Source organism: Rhinoraja longicauda, chromosome 5 (assembly GCF_053455715.1).
Source record: "Rhinoraja longicauda isolate Sanriku21f chromosome 5, sRhiLon1.1, whole genome shotgun sequence".
In the NCBI taxonomy this organism is placed as follows: domain Eukaryota; kingdom Metazoa; phylum Chordata; class Chondrichthyes; order Rajiformes; family Arhynchobatidae; genus Rhinoraja; species Rhinoraja longicauda.
The window spans coordinates 753,629-776,398 of NC_135957.1; the positions used below are offsets into that span (position 1 = coordinate 753,629).

Consider the following 22,770-nt stretch of genomic DNA (forward strand, 5'->3'; position numbering starts at 1 on the left):
TGGCCTCTACTCCTAGACTCTAAGGAGAGTTTACACAGACTTGGATTGTTTCCCCTGGAGTGTTGAAAGCTGAGAGCGAGAGCAGGTAGAAGTATACAAAATGATATGAGGCTCAGGGTAGGCAGTCAGAATCTTTTCTCAGGGTGGCAATGTCAAAAGACTAGAGTTATAGCTTTTAGGTGAAAGGGGCAAAGTTTAAAGGAGATGTGCTGGAGAGGGTGGGGACCTGGAACGCACAGCCAGGGATGGTGACAGAGCAGATACATTAGCGGCATGCATATATAGTGGCACGGTGGCGCAGCGGTAGAGTAGCTGACTTACAGTGCTTACAGTAGCAGCAGACCCGGGTTCCATCCCGACGTTTTCTTTTCAGGAGATGCTAGCAAGACTCAAACAGAAGTGCTCTGGAGTTTCTGGGGTCGACTGCGGGCGGCCCCCCCAGGGGCACGGAGACTGAGCGGTGGCCGTGGGAGGTAAGGGGACGGCGTGTCTGTGGGTCGAGGTGTGGGCAGAGTGGGGTGGAGTGGGGCGGGGTGCGGCGGAGTGGGGTAGAGTGGGGTGGAGGGGAGTTGGGAGGTGTGGAGTGGAGTGGGGTGGAGCAGAGGGGAGTGGGGTGGGGTGGAGGGGAGTGGGGTGGGGTAAAGGGGAGTGGGGAGGTGTGGAGTGGGGAGGGGTGGAGTGGAGTTGGGTGGGGTAGAGTGGAGTGGGATGGGGTAGAGGGGAGGGGAGTGGAGTAGAAGGGAGGGGATTGGAGTGGAGTGGAGGGGAGTGGAGTGGAGTCGGAATTGTGGTGATTCTTTGTGTACTGCCTCAGTGTAATCTACTATCTTACACTACAATCGTTACAGATATAACGTGGAAAGCATTTTATCGGGATGCATCACAGCCTGGTTTGGGAACAGCTCCATCAAGTCCACAATAAATTGCAGCGAATTGTGGACGCGGCCCAGACCATCACACAAACCAACCTCCCTTCCATTGACTCCATCTACACCTCACTCACGCTGCCTCGGCAAGGCCAGCAGCATAATCAAGGACCAGTCGCACCCTGGCGAAGAGGGAGCTCTTCTCCCCTCTCCCATCAGGTATAAGGTATAGAAAGGTTGTGAAAACGCACAACTCCAGATTCAGGGACAGTTTCTTCCCAGCTGTTATCAGGCAACTAAGCGACCCTACAATCAACTAGAGAGCGGTGCTGAACTACTATCAACCTTAATGGAGACCCTCGGACTATTTCTATCTTTGATCGCACTTTACTGGCTTCATCTAGCACAAAATGTTGTTCACTTTACTCCCTTTATCATGTATCTATACTGTAAATGATTGATTGTAATCATGTATTGTCTTTCAGCTGATTGACTAGCATGCAGCAAAAGCTTTTCACTGTACCTCGGTACATGTGATAATAAACTCAACTGAAACTCTTGGACTTCTGTGTAGGAGGAAACTGCAGATGCTGGTTCAAACCGACGAGAAACACAAAATGCTGGAGTAGCTCAGCGGGACAGGCAGCATCTCGGGAGAGAAGGAATGGGTGACGTTTCGGGTCGAGACCCTTCTTCAGACTGATGGGCTTTGTGTGATTGTGCAGAGGGACAGTATGATTTTACTGGAATCTATGCAAAACAAAGAATTTCAGAATGGCAAGGTACATGTGACAATACAGTAACTATTGACCGACAATTGATTGAACGATTGAACTATTAAGCATTACTCCGCATCTTGCAAATCTCTACTTTCTCATCCACTCCAAACACACTGGAGGCAATTTACAGAGGCTAGTTAACCTGTCTTTTGTTTGCTTAGAGCTTGGCAAAAACTAAGAAAGACACTAATCTAATCTGAGTAGATATTTTTTTACACATCAATAAAACACAATGCCAAACTTCAGCTGGAGGCATGCGGAACTGCAGATGCTGAAATCTTGTGCAAAACAGTGCTGGAGGAACTCAACTGGTCAGGCAGCATCTGTGGAGGGGAATGGACAGATAAAGTTTGGGGTACACGCCGACTATTTTGCACTACGTTTTATGGGGAATTAGGGAAGGGCACCAGTAAATGGGGAATTAGGGGAGGGCACCAGTAAATGGGGAGTTATTGGAGGGCACCGGTAAATGGGGAATTAGGGGAGGGCACGGGTAAATGGGGAATTAGAGGAGGGCACCGGTAAATGGGGAATTAAGGGAGGGCACCAGTAAATGGGGAATTAAGGGAGGGCACCAGTAAATGGGGAATTAGAGGGCCCGGTAAATGGGGGAATTAGGGGAGGGCACCAATAAATGGGGAATTAAGGGAGGGCACCAGTAATGGTCCAGATTATGGACCACACACAGGCAGCGCCCGAGGTCAGGATCGAACCTGGGCCACTGGCGCTGTGAGGCAGCAGCTCTACCTGCTGAGCCACTGCGCCACATATTTATTAGCACACTGATATCCCGTCACTTGTTCCAGCCGTTTTTTCTCCTGACCAATAATGACTGCTGGCACCTGCCTTTTATTTCAGCGGCACTTCGAATGTAACCGAGGATTCCGTGGAATTTGCTGCCCGCAGTGCTTCCAGCTTTATCTGTTATTTTTCAGGAAAACCTGTCTTCAATTAAGCCCAAAAACAAGCTGACGTGTTTTACATCCACGTGCCTGTGGACATGATTTACACAAATTATATAAACAGTGGGGCCGGCCAGTTTGTTAAGAGCTCCTTGGCACATCTCTGCAAAATGTCCACCGTGTTTTTTTTTTGTGCAAAATTTCCGACGTCGATCTTTTGCTGTGTGGTTGATTCTGCTCGAAAGTTGTTCTGATGAGGTACGGTTTCTCTGTGTCTCCGGGACTCTTACAGAGCAGCGAGCAATTAAGCTTATTCACAATACGTTCAGAAAAATGCATCAACTTCCTTCAGGAGAGTCAGCGGTGCAGAAAATAAAGGGGCATGGAATTAACATGGGTTTATCTTATTTTATCTTGGTCAACCTTGAGGTCAGCTGAAGTTCTTCAGATTCAGTATAACATCACCCCTCGTCCTCCGGTGCGCCAAGGAATAGAGCCCCAGTCTGCTCAACTCTCGAGTTCTGGCAACATCATCGCAAATATTCTCTGCACCCTTTTCCATCTTGACAACATATTTCCAATAACATGGTGCCCCAGTCTGCTCAACTCTCGAGTCCTGGCAACATCCTTGCAAATATTCTCTGCACCCTTTTCCATCTTGACAACATATTTCCAATAACATGGTGCCCCAGTCTGTCAACTCTTGAGTTCTGGCAACATCGTCGCAAATATTCTCTGCACCCTTGTCCATCTTGACAACATATTTCCAATAACATGGTGCCCAGAGCTGAACACAATACCCTATGTGCGGTCTCACCAGCATGAATTGGCCTATTTCGCAGCACCTATGAAGAACACAACTTGGACTGAATTATTAAGGGGGCTTTATATGGAACTGATGTACTGTCCTTATTGAGGAAATTGGACCTTGTCAATGGAACTGATACACTGATGTACTCTCTGATTTACCGGTGCACCACCGGGCGGCACGGTGGCGCAGCGGTAGAGTTGCTACCTTACAGCGAATGCAGCGCCGGAGACTCAGGTTCGATCTTGACTGCGGGCGCCGTCTGTACGGAGTTTGTACGTTCTCCCCGTGACCTGCGTGGGTTTTCTCCGAGATCTTCGGTTTCCTCCCACACTCCAAAGACGTACAGGTATGTAGGTTAATTGGCTGGGCAAATGTAAAAATTATCCCTAGTGGGTGTAGGATAGTGTTAATGTGCGGGGACCGCGGACCCGGTGGGCCGAAGGGCCTGTTTCTGCGCTGTGTCTCTAAATCAAAAAAATCAAAAACCTCTACCCCATTAAGAACATTGGACCTTGTCTATGAAACTGATGTGCTACAAAGTTGAGAACTTGAGTTTGACTTGATTGTATTTTGGCTGAACGCAGGCAGGTGGGACTAGTGTAAATGGGGCATGTTGGTCGGCGTGGGCAAGTTGGGCCGAAGGGCTTATTTCCATGCTCCATGACTCTATTTATGTGTAGTACAGCTGATCCATTTGGATATCGGCGGCACGGTGGTGCAGCGGTAGAGTTGCTGCCTCACAGCGCCAGACACCCAGGTTCCATCCTGACTACGGGTGCTGTCTGTATGGAGTTTGTACGTTCTCCCGTGACCGCGTGGGTTTTCTCCGGGTGCTCTGGTTTCCTCCTAAACTCCAAAGACGTGCAGGTTTGTGGGTTAATTGTGGGAACATTTCTGCGCCTGCGCTGCCCGAGCAGCTGCAGCGTACCTGCAATCCGTCTGTCTTGTGTTTTTATGTTGTTTGTTTGTCTTGATTGTACTGTAAATGTGATGTAGTTTTTTGGGGTTGTATACTATGGGAGGGGTGGCGGGAACTGTAAATATATAATTGTCTCTTCCGAACGGAGATGCGACCCTTTGTTCTGGGTGGTGTCTCCGTTCCCGCTGCGGCCTACCTATCGGCCATCCACCTGGGACTCGCCTGTGGAGGCTCCGGCAGCGTGGATGTCGGAAGCTCGCAACTCCCTGGGTGGGGGCCGACATCGGGAGCTCCGGCAACGGCAGCGTGTTCGTCCGCCCCGGATCGCGGGGCTTGGGTCGGCCCACGCGGACCTTTCACCATCCGGCGCGGCCTGGAACGTGGCAACTTCAACAGTCTGACCGCGGGAGAAGACGGCAGGGGAAGAGAAAAGACATTCTGGCCTTCCATCACAGTGAGGAGGTGACTGGAGGAGACTCACTGTGATGGATGTTTCTTTTTGTTTGATTGTGTGTGTTATTGCTTATTTTTATTGCTCTTTTATTGCTTTTATTGTTGTTGGACTGTGGGTAATCTTTCATTTCACTGCACATTTATGTGTGTGTGACAAATATACTTGACTTGACTTGATAATTATCTCCGGTAAAAATAGTCAATCATCCCTAGGATGGTGCTGGTGTACAGGTGATGGCTGGTCGGTGTGGACTTAGTGGGCCAAAGGGCCTGTTTCTGTGCTGTATCTCTGAACTAAACTACATTTAAAAACAAAACTAAACAAAACCAAAGTATGCAAAACAAAGCATTTCACTGTGCCTCGGTACACGCGACAATAATAAACCTAAATCTAACCCTCCCCCCCCCCACCAAATTTTCAGATTACACACCACCTCATAGACATGTAGTCCCTGGCCTTTCTTACTGTGTCAAAATCACAGTCCCCACTCATTAGCACATGATTTGGAACACAAGATCATCAGTGCATGTTCTGCACCAGGGTTCAATCAGGCAGCATGTCACTTCATCATCAGACCAATGATCATAACCGTGCCAACATTGCATCCCAAGCACAGGTCTAACAGTTCATAAAGTTAAAGATGTGAGTTTGAGTAAAACATGCTTTCAAAGAGAATTGTAGCATTTCCCGAAGCGAGAGGAAAACTGAACCCAAGCACTGTACCAGTAACACCAATATCCGAAGAAAAATTATAGTTTTATATATATATAAATATATAGGAAAGGATCAACATTCATATGACCCGGAACGCCACCCATTCCTCCTCTCCAGAAATGCTGCCTGTCCCGCTGAGTTACTCCACAATTTTGTGTCTGCCTTCAACATTCATATAATTCCACTAACCTAAATAAAGAGGATGGCTCGCGGGCTGGCCGGATGGAGGTGACGGCTGCAACAGGCCTTTATGGGTTAGTTTAGTTTAGTTTAGTTTAGAATGTTGGCCTTCATAACAAGGGGAGTTGAGTATAAGAGCAAAGAGGTCCTTCTGCAGTTGTACAGGGCCCTAGTGAGACCACACCTGGAGTACTGTGTGCAGTTGTACAGGGCCCTAGTGAGACCACACCTGGAGTACTGTGTGCAGTTGTACAGGGCCCTAGTGAGACCACACCTGGAGTACTGTGTGCAGTTGTACAGGGCCCTAGTGAGACCACACCTGGAGTACTGTGTGCAGTTGTACAGGGCCCTAGTGAGACCGCACCTGGAGTACTGTGTGCAGTTGTACAGGGCCCTAGTGAGACCGCACCTGGAGTACTGTGTGCAGTTGTACAGGGCCCTAGTGAGACCGCACCTGGAGTACTGTGTGCAGTTTTGGACTCCAAATTTGAGGAAGGATATTCTTGCTATTGAGGGCGTGCAGCGTAGGTTTACTGGGTTAATTCCCGGAATGGCGGGACTATCATATGTTGAAAGACTGGAGCGACTAGGATTGTATACACTGGAATTTAGAAGGATGAGAGGGGATCTTATCGAAACATATAAGATTATTAAGGGGTTGGACACGTTAGAGGCAGGAAACATGTTCCCAATGTTGGGGGAGTCCAGAACCAGGGGCCACAGTTTAAAAATAAGAGGTAGGCCATTTAGAACGGAGATGAGGAAAAACATTTTCAGTCAGAGAGTTGTGAATCTGTGGAATTCTCTGCCTCAGAAGGTGGTGGAGGCCAATTCTCTGAATGCATTCAAGAGAGAGCTAGATAGAGTTCTCAAGGATAGCGGAGTCAGGAGGTATGGGGAGAAGGTAGGAACGATCAGGAACGATTGAGAATGATCAGCCATGATCACATTGAATGGCGGTGCTGGCTTGAAGGGCCAAATGGCCTCCTCCTGCACCTATTGTCTATTGTTTATTGTCTAGACATACAGTGTGGAGACAGGCCCTTCGGCCCACCGAGTCCATGTCGACCCCCATACATTAGCACTATCCTACACACGTACAAACTCCGTACAGACAGCGCCCAAAGTCAGGATTGAACCCGGGTCTCTGGCGCTGTGAGGCAGCAACTCTACCGTTGTGCCACTGTGGCGCCCTGAGGCTTAGTGGGTTGTTTCTATGCATTACGTACTGAGCCGGGCATTGTACTTATGTATGGCAATAATCTTTTTGATCTGTACGTAAAAAATTGAATCTCGCTGTACCTTGGTGCACATGATAATAAAGGAACCATTGAGAACCGCTGAGAAGATTGCAACCCTTTGAAGCAATCTAAGGTTTTTAGTGGAAGGCCACAAAGTGCTGGAGTAACTCAGCGGGTCAGGCAGCATCTCTGGAGAACATGGATGGGTGACGTTTCAGGTCGGGACCCTTATTAGTAAAGGATTTTGATGAATACAAACAGTATTTCAATTCTTGTCTGTGTTTTGATTGTTTTGCTGGGAATTATTCACTAATAATTATCCACTATTAACTGGTCTTCTGTTTACAGGAGGATTTGTTGGATACAACAAATCTGATTCCTCAAGTTCATACAAGGACATCAGTTAAAATGAATTCTTAAGTCTAGGCCTTGCGGGGAGGGGGGGGGGTGATGGATGGATGGGAGGGGCTGATGGAAGTAGTGAGGGGAAGGGAAGGATGAGATTTGATGGAGGACACGTTGACTTGATGGGTCTGATAGCCGAGTCAGGCGAGGTTGATGAATCGGGTTGATGCGAGGAGCGAGAGGGGGGAAATGAGTTGGATTATTTTTGATTGGTTTGGTTTTGATTGGATTGAAGGATGAGTCAGGTTGATGGAGGGAGCGATGATGGGTGGTGGGAAGGAGCATAAGAGCGATTTATCGGTTTCGATTTTATCACGATGATAGAAGGAGCAAGGGAGGGAAAGATGGGAGCGATTGGATTAGGTTAGATTGATTTGATCTATGATGGATGACAGCGCATTGATTTGGTGGGCGAAGCTGATGAATAGACGGGGGGACTGATGGTTTGACAGGTAAGCTCATTGGTTTGACATGGGGACCTGATGGTTTGACAGGGAGAGTGGGGCGGGGCTGTTGGTTTGACAGGAGGCCTGATGGTTTTCCAGGCAAGCCTGGTGGTTTGACATGGGGGCCTGATGGTGTGACTGGGGAGGGGGGCTTGATGGTTTGACAGGGGCCTGATGGTTTGACAGGAGGCCAGACGGTTTGACAGGGGGGCTGATTGTTTGAAAGGAGGCTGATGGATTGAAGGGAGGGCTTATGGATTAAGTCATGAATTGACTTGATCAATGAGTCGGATTGCTGGGTTGATGAATGAGGCGGTTTTATTTGTGGGTCAGATTGATAGATGGGTCTGGTAGGAATGGAACAAGATTTGATTAATGGGTTGACATGATGCATTAATCAGGTTGACGTTTTGGACGAGTAGGTTTAATAGAAGGAGCCAAGGAAGGAGGGAGGAAGGGAGGGAGGGAGGGAGGGATCGATTGTGTTTGATTTTGGTTAGATTAGTTTGCGGTGGGTGATTTGATGAATTGATTCGACAAATTAATTCTATTGGATGGACAGGGATAAAAGAATATTAAAAACAAATTATCAAATTTTGTCATTGATATAAAGAAGGCAAAAAATGAAAACTGCAGGGTACTGGAGGAACTCAGTGGGTCAGGCAGCATCTGTGGAGGAAATAGACAGGTGACATTTCAGTTTGGGATTTCTTTGGACTGATTGTAGGAGGGGGAGAACGATGGAAAAGAAGGTTTAACTGGCAGAAAGGTGAGGGACATGGATAGGTGACATTCTGAGTCAGGACCCTTCTTCAGACCGATTATAGAAAGCTGGAAAAGAGAAGCGGGGTAGGGGCGAGGCCTGGCAAGTGATAGGTGGATGCAGGTGAGAGGGGGGTTTGATTATGAGCTGCGCGGAGTAAGTGACAAAGACTAGAGGTGAAAAGGAGGGAAAAAAAGGGTGTCAGATACGGAAGAGAACAGCAGGGAAATATACAGCTGGAGGGAGGGAAATGTGAGTGAGGGGATGGAGCTGAGGGGAGAATGGAGGAATAAAAGGGAAATGAGAGACTTGTGCATGGGAATATATGAAGGAATACAAAAGAGCAGGGGAACAGGGGGTGGAGATATTTTGGAGAAACGGGTGCGCAGTGAGGTTTGGGGGTGTCACGGGGAAGAAGGAGGAAGTTGGGGAGTTTCGTGATTAGTACGGGTGTCAAGGGTTATGGGGAGAAGGCAGGAGAATTGGGGTTAGGAGGGAGAGATCGATCAGCCATGATTGAATGGTGGAGCAGACTTGATGGGCCGAATGGCCTAATTCTACTCCTGTTCCTTCTGACCTTAAATCGCTTGTTATGATAAAGGGTCACATAGAAAATGATGAATGTACTCCTTCAATTGATAACATTCTAAATTCATAATTCTATGCTTCTCCTGTGTTTTCAGCCTTGTGTTTTGCCACAACACTGGAATCTATTTTAATAGACAATAGACAATAGGTGCAGGAGGAGGCCATTCGGCCCTTCGAGCCAACACCACCATTCAATGTGATCATGGCTGATCATTCTCAATCAGTACCCCGTTCCTGCCCTCTCCCCGTACCCCCTGACTCCGCTATCCTTAGGAGCTCTATCTAGCTCTCTCTTGAATGCATTCAGAGAATTGTCCTCCACTGCCTTCTGAGGCAGAGAATTCCACAGATTCACAACTCTCTGACTGAAAAAGTTTTTCCTTAAAACTAAGAAGCCGTTAAGAAGCCGTTTTTCTATGGACACAAGTCCGTAAAATATATCAGAATATAAAAACATAGGGGTGTTTATCTCATTATTAGAAATTGTGCTTTGAGATTACTTTAACTGAGTAATCTGTTCGGTCTAAACAAGCAACTGCAGTTCCTTTCTACATACTGTAATGATTGAACGAGTGAAAGATACAGCGCGGAAAAAGGCCCTTCGGCCCACTGTCCATGTCGACAGCCGTCGCCCGTCCGCACTAGTTCTACGTTATCCCAGTTTCACATCTAGTCCTGACACTCCAGGGGCAATTTACCGAGGTCCAATTAATCTCAAAACACACATGTCTTCGGGATGTGGGAGGAAACTGAATCCCCTGGAGGTAGGTTTGCCAACTGTCCCGTATTAGCCAGGACATCCCGTATTTTGGGCTAAATTGGTTTGTCCCGTATGGGACTGCCCTTGTCCCGTATTAGGCCCGGGGGGTCGTTGTAGGCACAGAGGCTGTAGGCCCCGACACTGTAGGCCCCGACGCTGTAGGTCCCGACAGTTTAGGTCCCGACACTCTAGGTTTCCGACATTTTAGCTCCGGACAGTGTAGATCCGGAAGCCCGGGTGCTGCCTAATGGAGGTTGCGTTGCAACCCCCGTTCCGGCCCTGGCGGCCGCCATTGGTGGAGCGGGAGCACGTGGCCGTTGGCTGCGTGTGGTCACGTGGGGAGCGGGGCGGTGACGTCACCTTGTCCCATATTAGGGAGTGAGATAGTTGGCAACCCGACCTGGAGGAAACCCACGCAGTCACAGGGAGAACGTAGGAACGTCACACACAGACAGCGCCCGAGGTCAGGATCGAACCCGGGGTCTCAGGTGCCCTGAGGCATCACCAGCTAGCAGAAGGAATCTTCATGACTTTTATTTGGTGACATGTCTCTCACATGGCCCGAGCAAAGCAGAGAAATCCATTCATTTTGGAATTTCTAAAGCTTTAGTTTGCGCTGTTAACAAAGCTAAAAGAAAAAGTAAAAGGTACTTCTGTTTTTCTTCTTCCGAGAGTTTGTCAGTCCTTGTCTGTCCAGTGACCATGGCCAGCTCATCCTTTAGCTGCTGGATTTCTTTCTTTAAGCGGAGAGTTACCTACAAACGCCACCACAAAAACAGGGGAGAAAAGCACAGCTGGAGTTAGTTTCCTGATGCAAATGTTTTTTTTTTTTTAGTTCTCTCTTCATTGAGCCAGCTTTTGGCTTCATTAGCTCAGAGATAAATTACAATGATATTTTATATAAAAACGACTATTGCTGTTCCCAAAATAAATCAATTTTGAAGTTGTAAAAAATATACACGATGAAAATCTTGTTCAAAATCATAAATCACTAGTTTCCTTCTGGTTTCCAAGACAGCTACATTCCTTGAATGGAGGGCCCATGGGTACAGTCAATTCCTATTAACTAAACGTAAACCGGGCTGCTAAAAAGATTGTGTTCATCTGTCAGACCTCGTTTAACAGACACACACAGTGATGCATTAGCCCGCAGTGGGGTACTGTGACTCAACTCACTTTGCCCCTTGCCCCTGCACCCCGTTAATAAGGCAAAGTCTTTCTTTGCGCCTAGTTTTAGAAACATAGACACAGAGAAAATAGGTGTAGGAGTAGGCCATTCGGCCCTTCGAGCCAGCACCGCCATTCAATATCATCATGGGTGCTCATCCAAAATCAGTACCCCGCGTTCCTGCTTTTTCCCCACATCCCTTGATTCTGTTTAGTTTAGTTTAGAGGTACAGAATGGAAACAGGCCCTTCAGCTCCCCCCCCCCCTTCGAGTCCACGCCGACCAGCCATCACCCGTTTGCACTCATTCTATGTTATCCCACTTTCTCTTCCACTCCCTGCACACCAGAGGGGAAATTACAGAGGGCCGGTTAACTTACCAACCCGCACGTCTTTGGGATGTGGGAGGAAACCGGAGCACCCGGACGAAACCCAGGAGAGGTCCCGGGAGAGGCAGGGCGGCACAGCGGTAGAGTTGCTGCATCACAGCGCCAGGGACCCGAGTTCGATCCTGACCGCGGGTGCTGGCTGCACGGAGTGTGTACGTTCTCCCCGTGACCTGCGTGGGTCTTCCTCCGGGTGCTCCGGTTTCCCCTCACACTCCAAAGAAGTGCAGGTTTGCAGGTTAATTGGCTTTGGTAAAATTGTAAATTGTCCCTAGCGTGAGTGGAATAGTGCTAGTGTGCGGGGATCGCTGGTCGGCGCGGATTCGGTGGGCCGAAGGGCCTGTTTGCGCCCTGTATCTCTCAGCTAAACTAAACTCAAAAAACTAAGGTCACGGGGAGAACATACAAAGTGCATGCAGAGAGCAGCCTGGAGCAGCTCGAGCAGTAACGTCGCTATGCGCCACGGCCACTGTGTGTGAGTTGAGCCTTTTTGTAGACTTGATTCCGTGATATCTGCTGCGAATCGTTTACAGAAGGAAAACTGGCCTGACTGCACAGTGGTAAGGAAACTGGTCCAGATCGAGGGTGGAAAGTCAAGAGCCTCACATCAGGCTACGACAAAGCCTGCTGCACTTCTCCTGCTAACTCTAACGAACAACAGATGCCAGTGCATGCGCTGGATTGGAAATTAAATTCACAACTAGTTTCGAGCAAAGGCTGCCTGTAAGCCCAGGGGGATCAAATGCAGGTCAGATCATTCTGTTCCACATTAAAGCAATCTCCAAAGACTTGAAAGACGCCATAATGGGTTCACAAAATGCATGTTAGATTACAGTTAAAAAACAACTAAATATTGTGAAATAAAAACAAAAATACTGGGGAAAAAAGTCATTGCATCAAACAGCATCTGTGGAGAGACAGTGTTTAACATTTCAGACCAGTGAACATTCCTGTAAGCTGCAGTGGAAGTTCAGCTGGAGAGCCCAAAGTATTTAATTGTCATATGTACCAACACGAGACAATGACATTCATACTTGCAGCAGCATAACAGGGCTATAAACAAATGCACACTGATAACATAGTTAGACATTGATAACATAGGGGCGGCACGGTGGCACAGCGGTAGAGTTGCTGCCTTACAGCGCTTGCAGCGCCAGAGACCCAGGTTCGATCCTGGCTACGGGTGCTGTCCATACGGAGTGTGTACGTTCTCCCCGCGACCGCGTGGGTTCGCTCCGAGAACTTAGGTTTCTCCCCACATGCCAAAGATATACATGTCGGTTAATTGGCTTGGTGGTATATGTTAAAAAATTGTCCCTGGTGTAGGATCGTGTTCATGTGCTGCAATCACTGGTCGGTACGGAATCGGTGGGCCGAAAGGCCTGTTTCCGTGCTGTATCACTAAACGAAACTAAAAAACACCGATCAGCCAAAATATTATGACCACTGACAGGCAAAGTGAATAACATTGATTATCTTGTTCCAAAGCACCTGTCAAGGGGTGGGATATATTGGGCAGCAAGTTAACAGTCAGTTCTTGAAGTTGATGTGTTGCGTGCAGGAGAAATAGGCAGGAGTAAAGACCTGAGCGACTTTGACAAGGGCCAAATTGTAATGGGCAGACGACTGGGTCAGAGCATCTCTGAAACGGCAAGGCTTGTGGGGTGCTCCCGGTCAGCAGTGGTGAGTACCTACCGACAGTGGTCCAAGGAGGGACAAACCACAAACCAGAGACAGGGTGTTGGGCGCCCAAGGCTCATCGATGCGCGAGGGCAACGAAGGCTATCATGGTGGTCATGGGAGGAATGTGTCACAATACACAGTGCATCGCACCCTGCTGCGTATGGGGCTGCACACAGAGGACCAACAGCATATTAGGCAGGTGGTCATAATGTTTTGGCTCAACAGGTCACAATATTTTGGCTGATCGGTGAATAACAAACAGAAATTCAATAAATTAATAACCCCAACACTAGTGTACATATACACAATGTTCTCAGTGCAACTCAAGCCAGTCGATATAATTCATGGTTGAGGTTCGTGTTGCAAGGTGTTCAAGATCCTGATGGTTGTTGGGAAGATGGTTCATGAACTTGGTGATAACGTTTTCATCCCGATGGTAGGAATGAAATGAAACGTTTTGGTCACCCCGTTATAGGAAAGCTGTGGTTAAGCTGGAAAGGGTGCAGAGAAGATTTACGAGGATATTTCCAGGACTCGAGGGCCTGCGCAACACAAAGGGTGTTGGGTATATGGAACGAGCTGCCAGAGGAGGGACTGTCATATGAGGAAAGATTGGAAAGACTGGCCTTGCATTCACTGGAGTTTAGAAGGATGAGAGGGGATCTTATAGAGACGTATAAAATTATTAAACGACTGGACAAGCTCGATGCAAGAAAAATGTTCCCAATGTTGGGGGAGTCCAGAACCAGGGGCCACACAGTCTAAGAGGCCATTTAAAACTGAGGTGAGAAGAAACTTTTTAACCCAGAGAGTTGTGAATTTGTGGAATTCTCTGCCGCAGAGGGCAGTGGAGGCTGATTCACTGGATGAATTTAAAAGAGAGTTAGATAGAGCTCTAGGGGCTAGTGGAGTCAAGGGATATGGGGAGAAGGCAGGCACGGGTTACTGATTGTGGATAATCAGCCATGATCACAACGAATGGCGGTGCTGGCTCGAAGGGCCAAATGGTCTCCTTCTGCACCTATTTTCTAAGTTTCTAGAAGGTAGTCGAGGCAGGTACTATAACAACATTTAAAAGACATTTGGACAGGGACATGGATAGACTAGGTTAAGAGGGAAAACGTAAGCAGGCTGGACTAGTGTAGATGGGACATGCTGGTTGGCGTGGGCAAGGAGGACCAAAGGGCCCATTTCCACGTTGACTTTATGACTATATAAGAGTGTGGTCTGGGTGGTGTGGAACATGCTGGCTGCCATTTTGAGCAAACTCCTCCTTTGACAGGTGGGGATCTGTAATGGCAGTGTGGACCATTGTAAATAAAATAATCTGGAATTAAATAAAAAGATTGCGAGATCGTTAATTCTATTTGTAAAGCCTCAGAACATTGTACAGTCCACGTTGGCAGCATGACCGCGATATCAACATTTTTTAAATTGCAGATGCTGTAAGTCTGAAACAGAAACTGTTGAAAACACCCTGCAGTTCAGGCAGCATCTGTGGAAAGTGGAACAGAGTTAACTTTTCAGATTGAAGACCCTTCATTAGAAATAGAAAATGAGATAAATGTCCATAAGTTCTAGAAGCAGACTAAGCCCATTTGGCCCATCGTCTACTCCGCCATTCAATCATGGCTGATCTATCTCTCCCACTCAATCCCATTCTCCTGCCTTCGTCCCGTAACCCCTGACACCCGTACTAACAAAGCAAAATTATCATTTTGTGGGGGAAAAATGGATAAGATAAATGAAAAATCTCCGGTAGGATGAGTTCAGGTGATGTTCGAGATCCTTCTTCAGACCCAAAATATCACCTATTCCTTTTCTCCAGAGATGCTGCCTGAGTTACTCCAGCATTTTGTTTGTGTCTATCTTCAGTGTAGACCAGCATCTGCAGTTCCTTCCTACACATTTCATTGTTCTGTTTGGGACATATGACAGTAAAACACTCTTGACTCTTGAGAAGGTCTCCTCCAAGTCAGACACGAGTCTGAGTTGGAAATGTATTGTTGTCTAGACTTCGTTGTAGGGTCTAAATCATGGAGCTACGCGCAAACATCACGATGGAAGGTTGGTCATCTGAAGAATTGCAGACAATCAAGAAGGCAGTTCACCGACATTTTCTCAAGACCAAAGATAGACACAAAATGCTGGAGTAACTCAGCGGGACAGGCAGCATCTCTGGAGAGAAGGAATGAATGACGTTTTGGGTCGAGACCCTTCTTCCCTTTTTTGCTAAAGGGATCAGGGGGTATGGAGAGAAGGCAGGTACAGGCTACTGAGCTGGATGATCAGCCATGATCATATTGAATGGCGGTGCAGGCTCGAAGGGCCGAATGGCCTACTCCTGCACCTATTTTCTATGTTTCTATGTTTCTATGTTTCAGACCAAGCCAGACCAAGCCAGGAATGGCAGTAAAAGCTAGCCTTATAAGTGGCGCCCACATCTTGTAAAATGAATAAAATTAAATCAGTTCATTCTGTTTACAAATAATTCACCAATTCCTGCCAGATGCTTTATTATCTCAGTAAACCCTATATAAAGCACATTTTTTGGAAAATCTTCAGACAAATAAAATGAATAAAGCAAAAGTTCATGATACATGGTCATTAAGAGATGGATAGTCAACTTGAAAAACATATTGTTGTAATTCTTCTTTGCTACATCAAATATTACTTCCTGGCAGCATCTCTGGAGAACATGGATGGATGAGTCTAAAGATGGGGGGTCACAGTCATACAGCACAGAAATAAGTCGTTCAGCCCAACTTGCCCATGCCAACCAAGATGCCCCATCCACACTAGTCCCACCCGCCCGTGTTTCGCCCATATCCCAACAAAACATATCCCACCCGAAACGTCATCAATATTCTCCAGAGATGCTGCCTGACCCACTGAGTTACTCCAACACTTTGTGTCTGTTTTTGTAAACTGGCGTCAGCAGTTCCTTGTGTCACCTTTATTTCCTGGCGTTCAGCTGATCAACCATGAAGCAGTTTTTAAAACAGTTCTCAGATCAACCTTGAATCTTTCAATTAGCGTCTCTCAGTACGAAATTGTTGTCCAGTGAGAATTAGATGCAGGGCCATGAAACATATTCAAGAAGTAGGTAGACTGATTGTTGGAGAAATCTATGGCCATAGGAATCAGGTAGCAAGGGGGGGTTGGGACCCATGCTCAGATAGATCCCCCACAATGTTCAAGGGGCTGAGTAGCATCCACCAGCTCCTAGTTCTTTTATTTTCATGTCCCTTTTATATCTAGTGCCGTCTAAGGAAGTGAAAAGGGCGGCACAATGGCACAGTTTATAGAGCCGTTGTCTCACAGCGCCAGAGACCCGGGTTCAATCCTGACCTCAAGTGTTATCTGTGTGGTGTTCGCACGTTCTCCCTGTGACTGCGTGTGTTTCTCCAGGGGTGCAACGGTTTCCTCCCACATCCCAAAGACATGCAGGTTGGCAGGTTAACTGACCTTTGTAAATTGACCCTTGAGTGCAGGTAAGAGGTTAAATTTGGGGAGAGTTGAGAACAATAAGGAGGGAAATAAAGAGGAGAGTAGAAACAAGGAACTGCAGATGCTGGTTTACAAAAAATAACATACAAAATGCTGGAGTAAACTCAGTGGGTCAGGCAGCATCTCTGAACAACATGAATGGGTGATGTTTAGTGCTGGCATCCTTCTTCAGAGTGTGAAGAAGGGTCCCAACCCGAAACATCACCTATTCATGTTCTCCAGAAGTTGCCTGAACCGCTGAGTTACTTACTGCAGCACTTTGTGTCTTTCGTTGGAGAGAAAAAAAGTTGTTTTAAACTACAGTAGGATAAGTTCAGTTTAGTTCAGAGATACAGCGCAGAAATAGGCCCGTCGTCCTACCGCGTCTGAGCCGACCAGCAATCCCCGCACACTAACACTATCCTACACACAGTAGGGACACTTACAATTTTACCAAGCCAATTAACCTACAAACCTGTACGTCTTTGGAGTGTGGGAGGAAACCGGAGCACCCAACAAAAAACCCCAGGCGGTCACAGGGAGAACGTACAAACTCCATACAGACAGCACCGTAGTCAGGATCATAGAAACATAGAAAATAGGTGCAGGAGTAGGCCATTCGGCCCTTCGAGCCAGCACTGCCATTCAATATGATCATGGCTGATCATCCAAAATCAGTACCCCGTTCCGGCTTTTTCCCCATATCCCTTGATTCCCTTAGACCTAAAAGCTAAATCTAACTCTCTTGAAAACTCAAAACTCTTCAAAACTCTCTCGTGATGGAACCCAGGTCTCAGGCATTGTAAGGCAGCAATTCTACCTCTGTGCCACCGTCCCACCCCTCATGGGCTTGATGGGCTTGTTTCCACATCGTACCTCTGCATTTAACTGTTGAGATCAAAGGAAAATAATACCAGGACTGCATAAGCTATATGAGAGGTACGATGTAGAAACAGGCAGGAATGCATTCCCAGAATGACAGGTAGATAGATGTAAGAGGTAAAGCAGGTTGATTCGGCATTGAGCTGCCAACACTCCATGCAGCCAAGTAAAGTAGATGGCAGCAATGTCCGCATATTGTTCGTGGAAATTTTAAATTTTAGTTCAGAGATACAGCGCGGAAACAGGCCCATCCGCCCACCGAGTCCACGCCAACCAACGACTCCCACACATTAACACTTTCCTACACACGCTGGGGCCAATTTACAATTTCACCGCTAATTAGCCTACAAACACGTATGTCTTTGGATTGTGGGAGGAAACTGGAGCACAAGGATATTCTTGCTATTGAGGGCGTGCAGCATAGGTACACTAGGTTAATTTCCATAATGGTGGGACTGTCGTATGTTGAAAGACTGGAGCGACTAGGCTTGTATACACTGGAATTTAGAAGGATGAGAGGGCATCTTATCGAAACGTATAAGATTATTAAGGGGTTGGACACGTTAGAGGCAGGAAACATGTTCCCAATGTTGGGGGAGTCCAGAACAAGGGGCCACAATTTAAGAATAAGGGGTAGGCCATTTAGAACTGAGATGAGGAAAACGTTTTTCAGTCCGAGAGTTGTGAATCTGTGGAATTCTCTGCCTCAGAAGGCAGTGGAGGCCAATTCTCTGAATGCATTCAAGAGAGAGCTAGATAGAGCTCTTAAGGATAGCGGAGTCAGGGGGTATGGGGAGAAGGCAGGAACGGGGTACTGATTGAGAATGATCAGCCATGATCACATTGAATGGCGGTGCTGGCTCGAAGGGCCGAATGGCCTCCTCCTGCACCTATTGTCTATTGTCTATTGTATAAAACCCACGGGGAGAACGTACAAACTCTGTACAGACAGCACCGGCAGTCAGGATCAAACCCGGGTCTCTGGCGCTGTGAGGCAGCAACTCTACCGCTGCGCCACCGTGAACGCCCAAATGCCGAAATAACAAAATATAAAACAAAGTATTACTTTGTGCACAGTTCGGACACCAGGCATAGCACCCCGGTGCTTTATGCAACAGTGAGCAGGTGCAACACAGTTCAACTCCTCAGCATGCACTACAGGTTTGTTTAATGTTAGATCATTTACAATTTTACATCTAATCTTTAATGTAAACAATGTCATTGCGGCATTCCAATTTTTTATTTGACAATCTATTGAAACAATAAACTTAACTTGTCAGAAACATGAATAATAAACATGGTCCTGACAGGCTCTCAGACTTGTTTAGAATTGTCATACAGTACTTATGGCTAGCATTTTGGATACAGATACCTTACAACAATTAACAGTTTCGCACGCAGAAAAATGCAATATTTTTTCTTGAAAGTTCAAATTATCGAGATATCATGAAATATTTTAATGGGGTAGATGAAGAAGACAGCCAGCGAAAATTGAGGTCTTTTCTAAATGGTCCTACATTAGAAATTGAGAGGAAATGTGTGGTGTGCTGGGAAATGGGTTGGGTTAGTTTTGGTTTTGTGTTTAGTTTAGAGATACAGCGTGGAAACAGGGCCTTCGGCCCACCGAGTCCGTGTCGACCAGCGATCCTCGCACGCTAGCACTATCCTACACACACAAGGGACAATTTACAATAATACCAAGCCAATTAACCTACAAACCTGTACAGTGCCCTCCATAATGTTTGGGACAAAGACCCATCATTTATTTATTTGCCTCTGTACTCCACAATTTGAGATTTGGAATAGAAAAAAATCACATGTGGTTAAAGTGCACATTGTCAGATTTTAATAAAGGCCATTTTTATACATTTTGGTTTCACCATGTAGAAATTACAGCAGTGTTTATACATAGTCCCCCCATTTCAGGGTACCATAATGTTTGGGACACAGCAATGCCATGTAAATGAAAGTAGTCATGTTTGGTATTTTGTTGCATATCCTTTGCATGCAATGACTGCTTGAAGTCTGCGATTCATGGACATCACCAGTTGCTGGGTGTCTTCTCTGGTGATGCTCTGCCAGGCCTGTATTGCAGCCATCTTTAGCTTATGCTTGTTTTGGGGGCTAGTCCCCTTCAGTTTTCTCTTCAGCATATAAAAGGCATGCTCAATTGGTTCAGATCAGGTGATTGACTTGGCCACTCAAGAATTAACCGTTTTTTAGCTTTGTTGTTTTAGCAGAATGTCTGGGATCATTGTCTTGCTGTAGAATGAACCGCCGGCCAATGAGTTTTGAGGCATTTGTTTGAACTTAAGCAGATTGGATGTGTCTATACACTTCAGAATACATTATGCTACCATCATCAGCAGCTGTATCATCAATGAAGATACATGAGTCAGTACCTTCAGCAACCATACATGCCCAGGCCATAACACCCCCACCACCATGTTTCACAGGTGAGGTGGTATGCTTTGGATCTTGGGCAGTTCCTTCTCTCCTCCATACTTTGCTCTTGCCATCACTCTGATATAAGTTCATCTTCATCTCAAGACCTATTTCCAGAATTGTGATTCCTCTTTTAAGTGCTTCTTGGCAAACTGTAACCTGGCCATCCTATTTTTGTGGCTAACCAGTGGTTTGCATCTTGCAGTGTAGCCTCTGAATTTCTGTTCATGAAATCTTCTGCGGACAGTGGTCATTGACAAATCCACACCTGACTCCTGAAGAGTGTTTCTGATCTGTCGGACAGGTGTTTGGAGGTTTTTCTTTATTATAGAGAGAATTCTTCTGTCATCAGCTGTGGAAGTCTTCCTTGGCCTGCCAGTCCCTTTGCAATTACTAAGCTCACCAGTGCTCTCTTTCTTTTTAATGATGTTAGAAACAGTTAATTTTGGTAAGCCTAAGGTTTGATTGAGTAATGTAAGAAAATAAATGCAGATGCTGGTACAAATCGAAGGTATTTATTCACAAAGTGCTGGAGTAACTCAGCAGGTCAGGCAGCATCTCAGGAGAGAAGGAATGGGTGACGTTTTGGGTCGAGACTCTTCTTCAGACTGATGTCAGGGGGGCGAGACAAAGGAAGGATATAGGTGGAGACAGGAAGACAGTGGGAGATCTGGGAAGAGGGAGGGGAAGAGAGGGACAGAGGAACTATCTAAAGTTGGAGAAGTCAATGTTCATACCACTGGGCTGCAAGCTGCCCAGGTGAAATATGAGATGCTGTTCCTCCAATTTGCGGTGGGCCTCACTTTGGCACTGGAGGAGGCCCATGACAGAAAGGTCAGACTGGGAATGGGAGGGGGACTTGAAGTGCTCAGCCATCGGGAGATCAAGTTGGTTAAGGCGGACTGAGCGAAGGTGTTGGGCGAAGCGATCGCCGAGCCTGCGTTTGGTTTCGCCAATATACAGAAGTTGACATCTAGAGCAACGGATGCAATAGAAGGTTTGATTGATGTCTCTAACAGTTTTATTCGTGTTTCTCAGTCTCATAATGGCTTCTTTGGCTTTCATTGGTACAACTTTGGTCCTCATGTTGATAAACAGCAATAAAAGTTTCCAAAGGTGCTGGAAAGACTGTAGGAAAGACTAGGTGCTGAGAGCTCTCTTATGCCTGCATTAAGGGGGCAATTAAACATACCTGAGCAATTACAAACACCTGTGAAGCCATGTGTCCCAAACATTGTGGTGCGCTGAAATGGGGGGACTATGTATAGGATGTGGAAGATCTCGGAGAAAATCCACGCAGTCATGGGGAGAACGTACAAACTCTGTACAGACAGCACCCGCAGTCGGGATTGAACCCGGGTCTCTGGCGTTGCTTTAAGGCAGTAACACCACCGCTGTGCCACCGTGCCGACCAGGGTAGACAGCCAGAACATTTTTTCCCAGATGGAAATATCAAACACTACAAGGCTTAGCTTTTAGATGTGATGTGCAAAGTTTAAAGGAGATGCATGGAGCACGTTTTTTACACAGAGGGTGGTGGGTGACGGGAACGCGCTGCCAGAGGTGGTGGTGGAGGCAGATACAATGGTGGCATTCAAGACATTTTTGGAAAGGCAGATGGGTGTGCAGGGAATGGAGGTATATGGATCAGGTACCGGCAGATAAGAGTTGGTCTTGGCATCATTTTGGTACCAACATTGTGGGTCGAATGACCTGTTTTGGTGCAGTACTGTTCAATGTTCATATCTATCTACATATTTTTCACCGAGAATGATCGAATTGCATTGCGAAAATACATCAGCATTGCCAATAGTAAGTTTTTAATGTCTTACTAGACCAAGTGGACCCTTTGGGCCCTAACCTCTCCTGCATTGGTGCAGCACCCTCTCCTCCCATGCCCCCTCTCCCCCCCTCCTTCCCCTCCGACGAGTAAGGTGAGCCTAAAATTGTCGCACTATCGTGTACTGTTTTGGCTGTAGTTCAGGAACAAACAACCAAACAAACGAGACTTTTAGTACATAGATTATTGAATGAATCCCTCCCAGATACCTTGGTTGGAACATCACTCTCAATCCTTTTTCAAACCCCTGGATTAGAAACATAGAAACATAGAAAATAGGTGCAGGAGTAGGCCATTCGGCCCTTCGAGCCTGTACCGCCATTCAATATGATCATGGCTGATCATCCAGCTCAGTAACCCGTACCTGCCTTCTCTCCATACCCCCTGATCCCCTTAGCCACAAGGGTCACATCTAACTCCCTCTTAAATATAGCCAATGAACTGGCCTCAACTACCTTCTGTGGCAGAGAATTCCACAGATTCACCACTCTCTGTGTGAAGAAATGTTTTCTCATCTCAGTCCTAAAAGACTTCCCACTTATCCTTAAGCTGTGACCCCTAGTTCTGGACTTCCCCAACATCGGGAACAATCTTCCCGCATCTAGCCTCTCCAACCCCTTAAGAATTTTATATGTTTCTATAAGATCCCCCCTCAGTCTTCTAAATTCCAGCGAGTATAAGCCTAGTCTATCCAGTCTTTCTTCATATGAAAGTCCTGCCATCCCAGGGATCAATCTGGTGAACCTTCTCTGTACTCCCTCTAAGGCTAGAATATCTTTCCTCAGATTAGGGGACCAAAACTGTTCCTTAACAACCATCTACCACCTCTACCTATCTTCCACATCTATTTGAAAGTCAGACCAGAAACATAAGAGCATTACACTGCTGTTAGTATTATTCAGCTGCAGCAGAACTGATTTCTTTTTGGGGAGACGCAAGGAACTGCAGATGCTGAAATCTTGAGCAAGATACAAAGTGCTGGAGGAACTCGGTGGCCTGAAGAAGGAACCCGACAAGAAATTGGACCAACCAGTCCATTTCCCTCCGCGGA

The 22,770-nt window shown here is 46.7% G+C and overlaps 1 protein-coding gene across 2 annotated transcripts in view; it reads right to left on the reverse strand.

Annotated features, from left to right (window-relative positions):
- The window catches only part of kif6 (kinesin family member 6), a 466,382-nt gene that overhangs the window by 272,698 nt on the left and 170,914 nt on the right, over positions 1–22,770 (reverse strand). For both annotated transcript variants that reach the window (XM_078398770.1, XM_078398768.1), the window contains exon 10: positions 10,480–10,583. In XM_078398770.1, the coding sequence (XP_078254896.1) occupies positions 10,480–10,583 (104 nt within the window). The remainder of the gene's footprint in view (positions 1–10,479; positions 10,584–22,770) is intronic.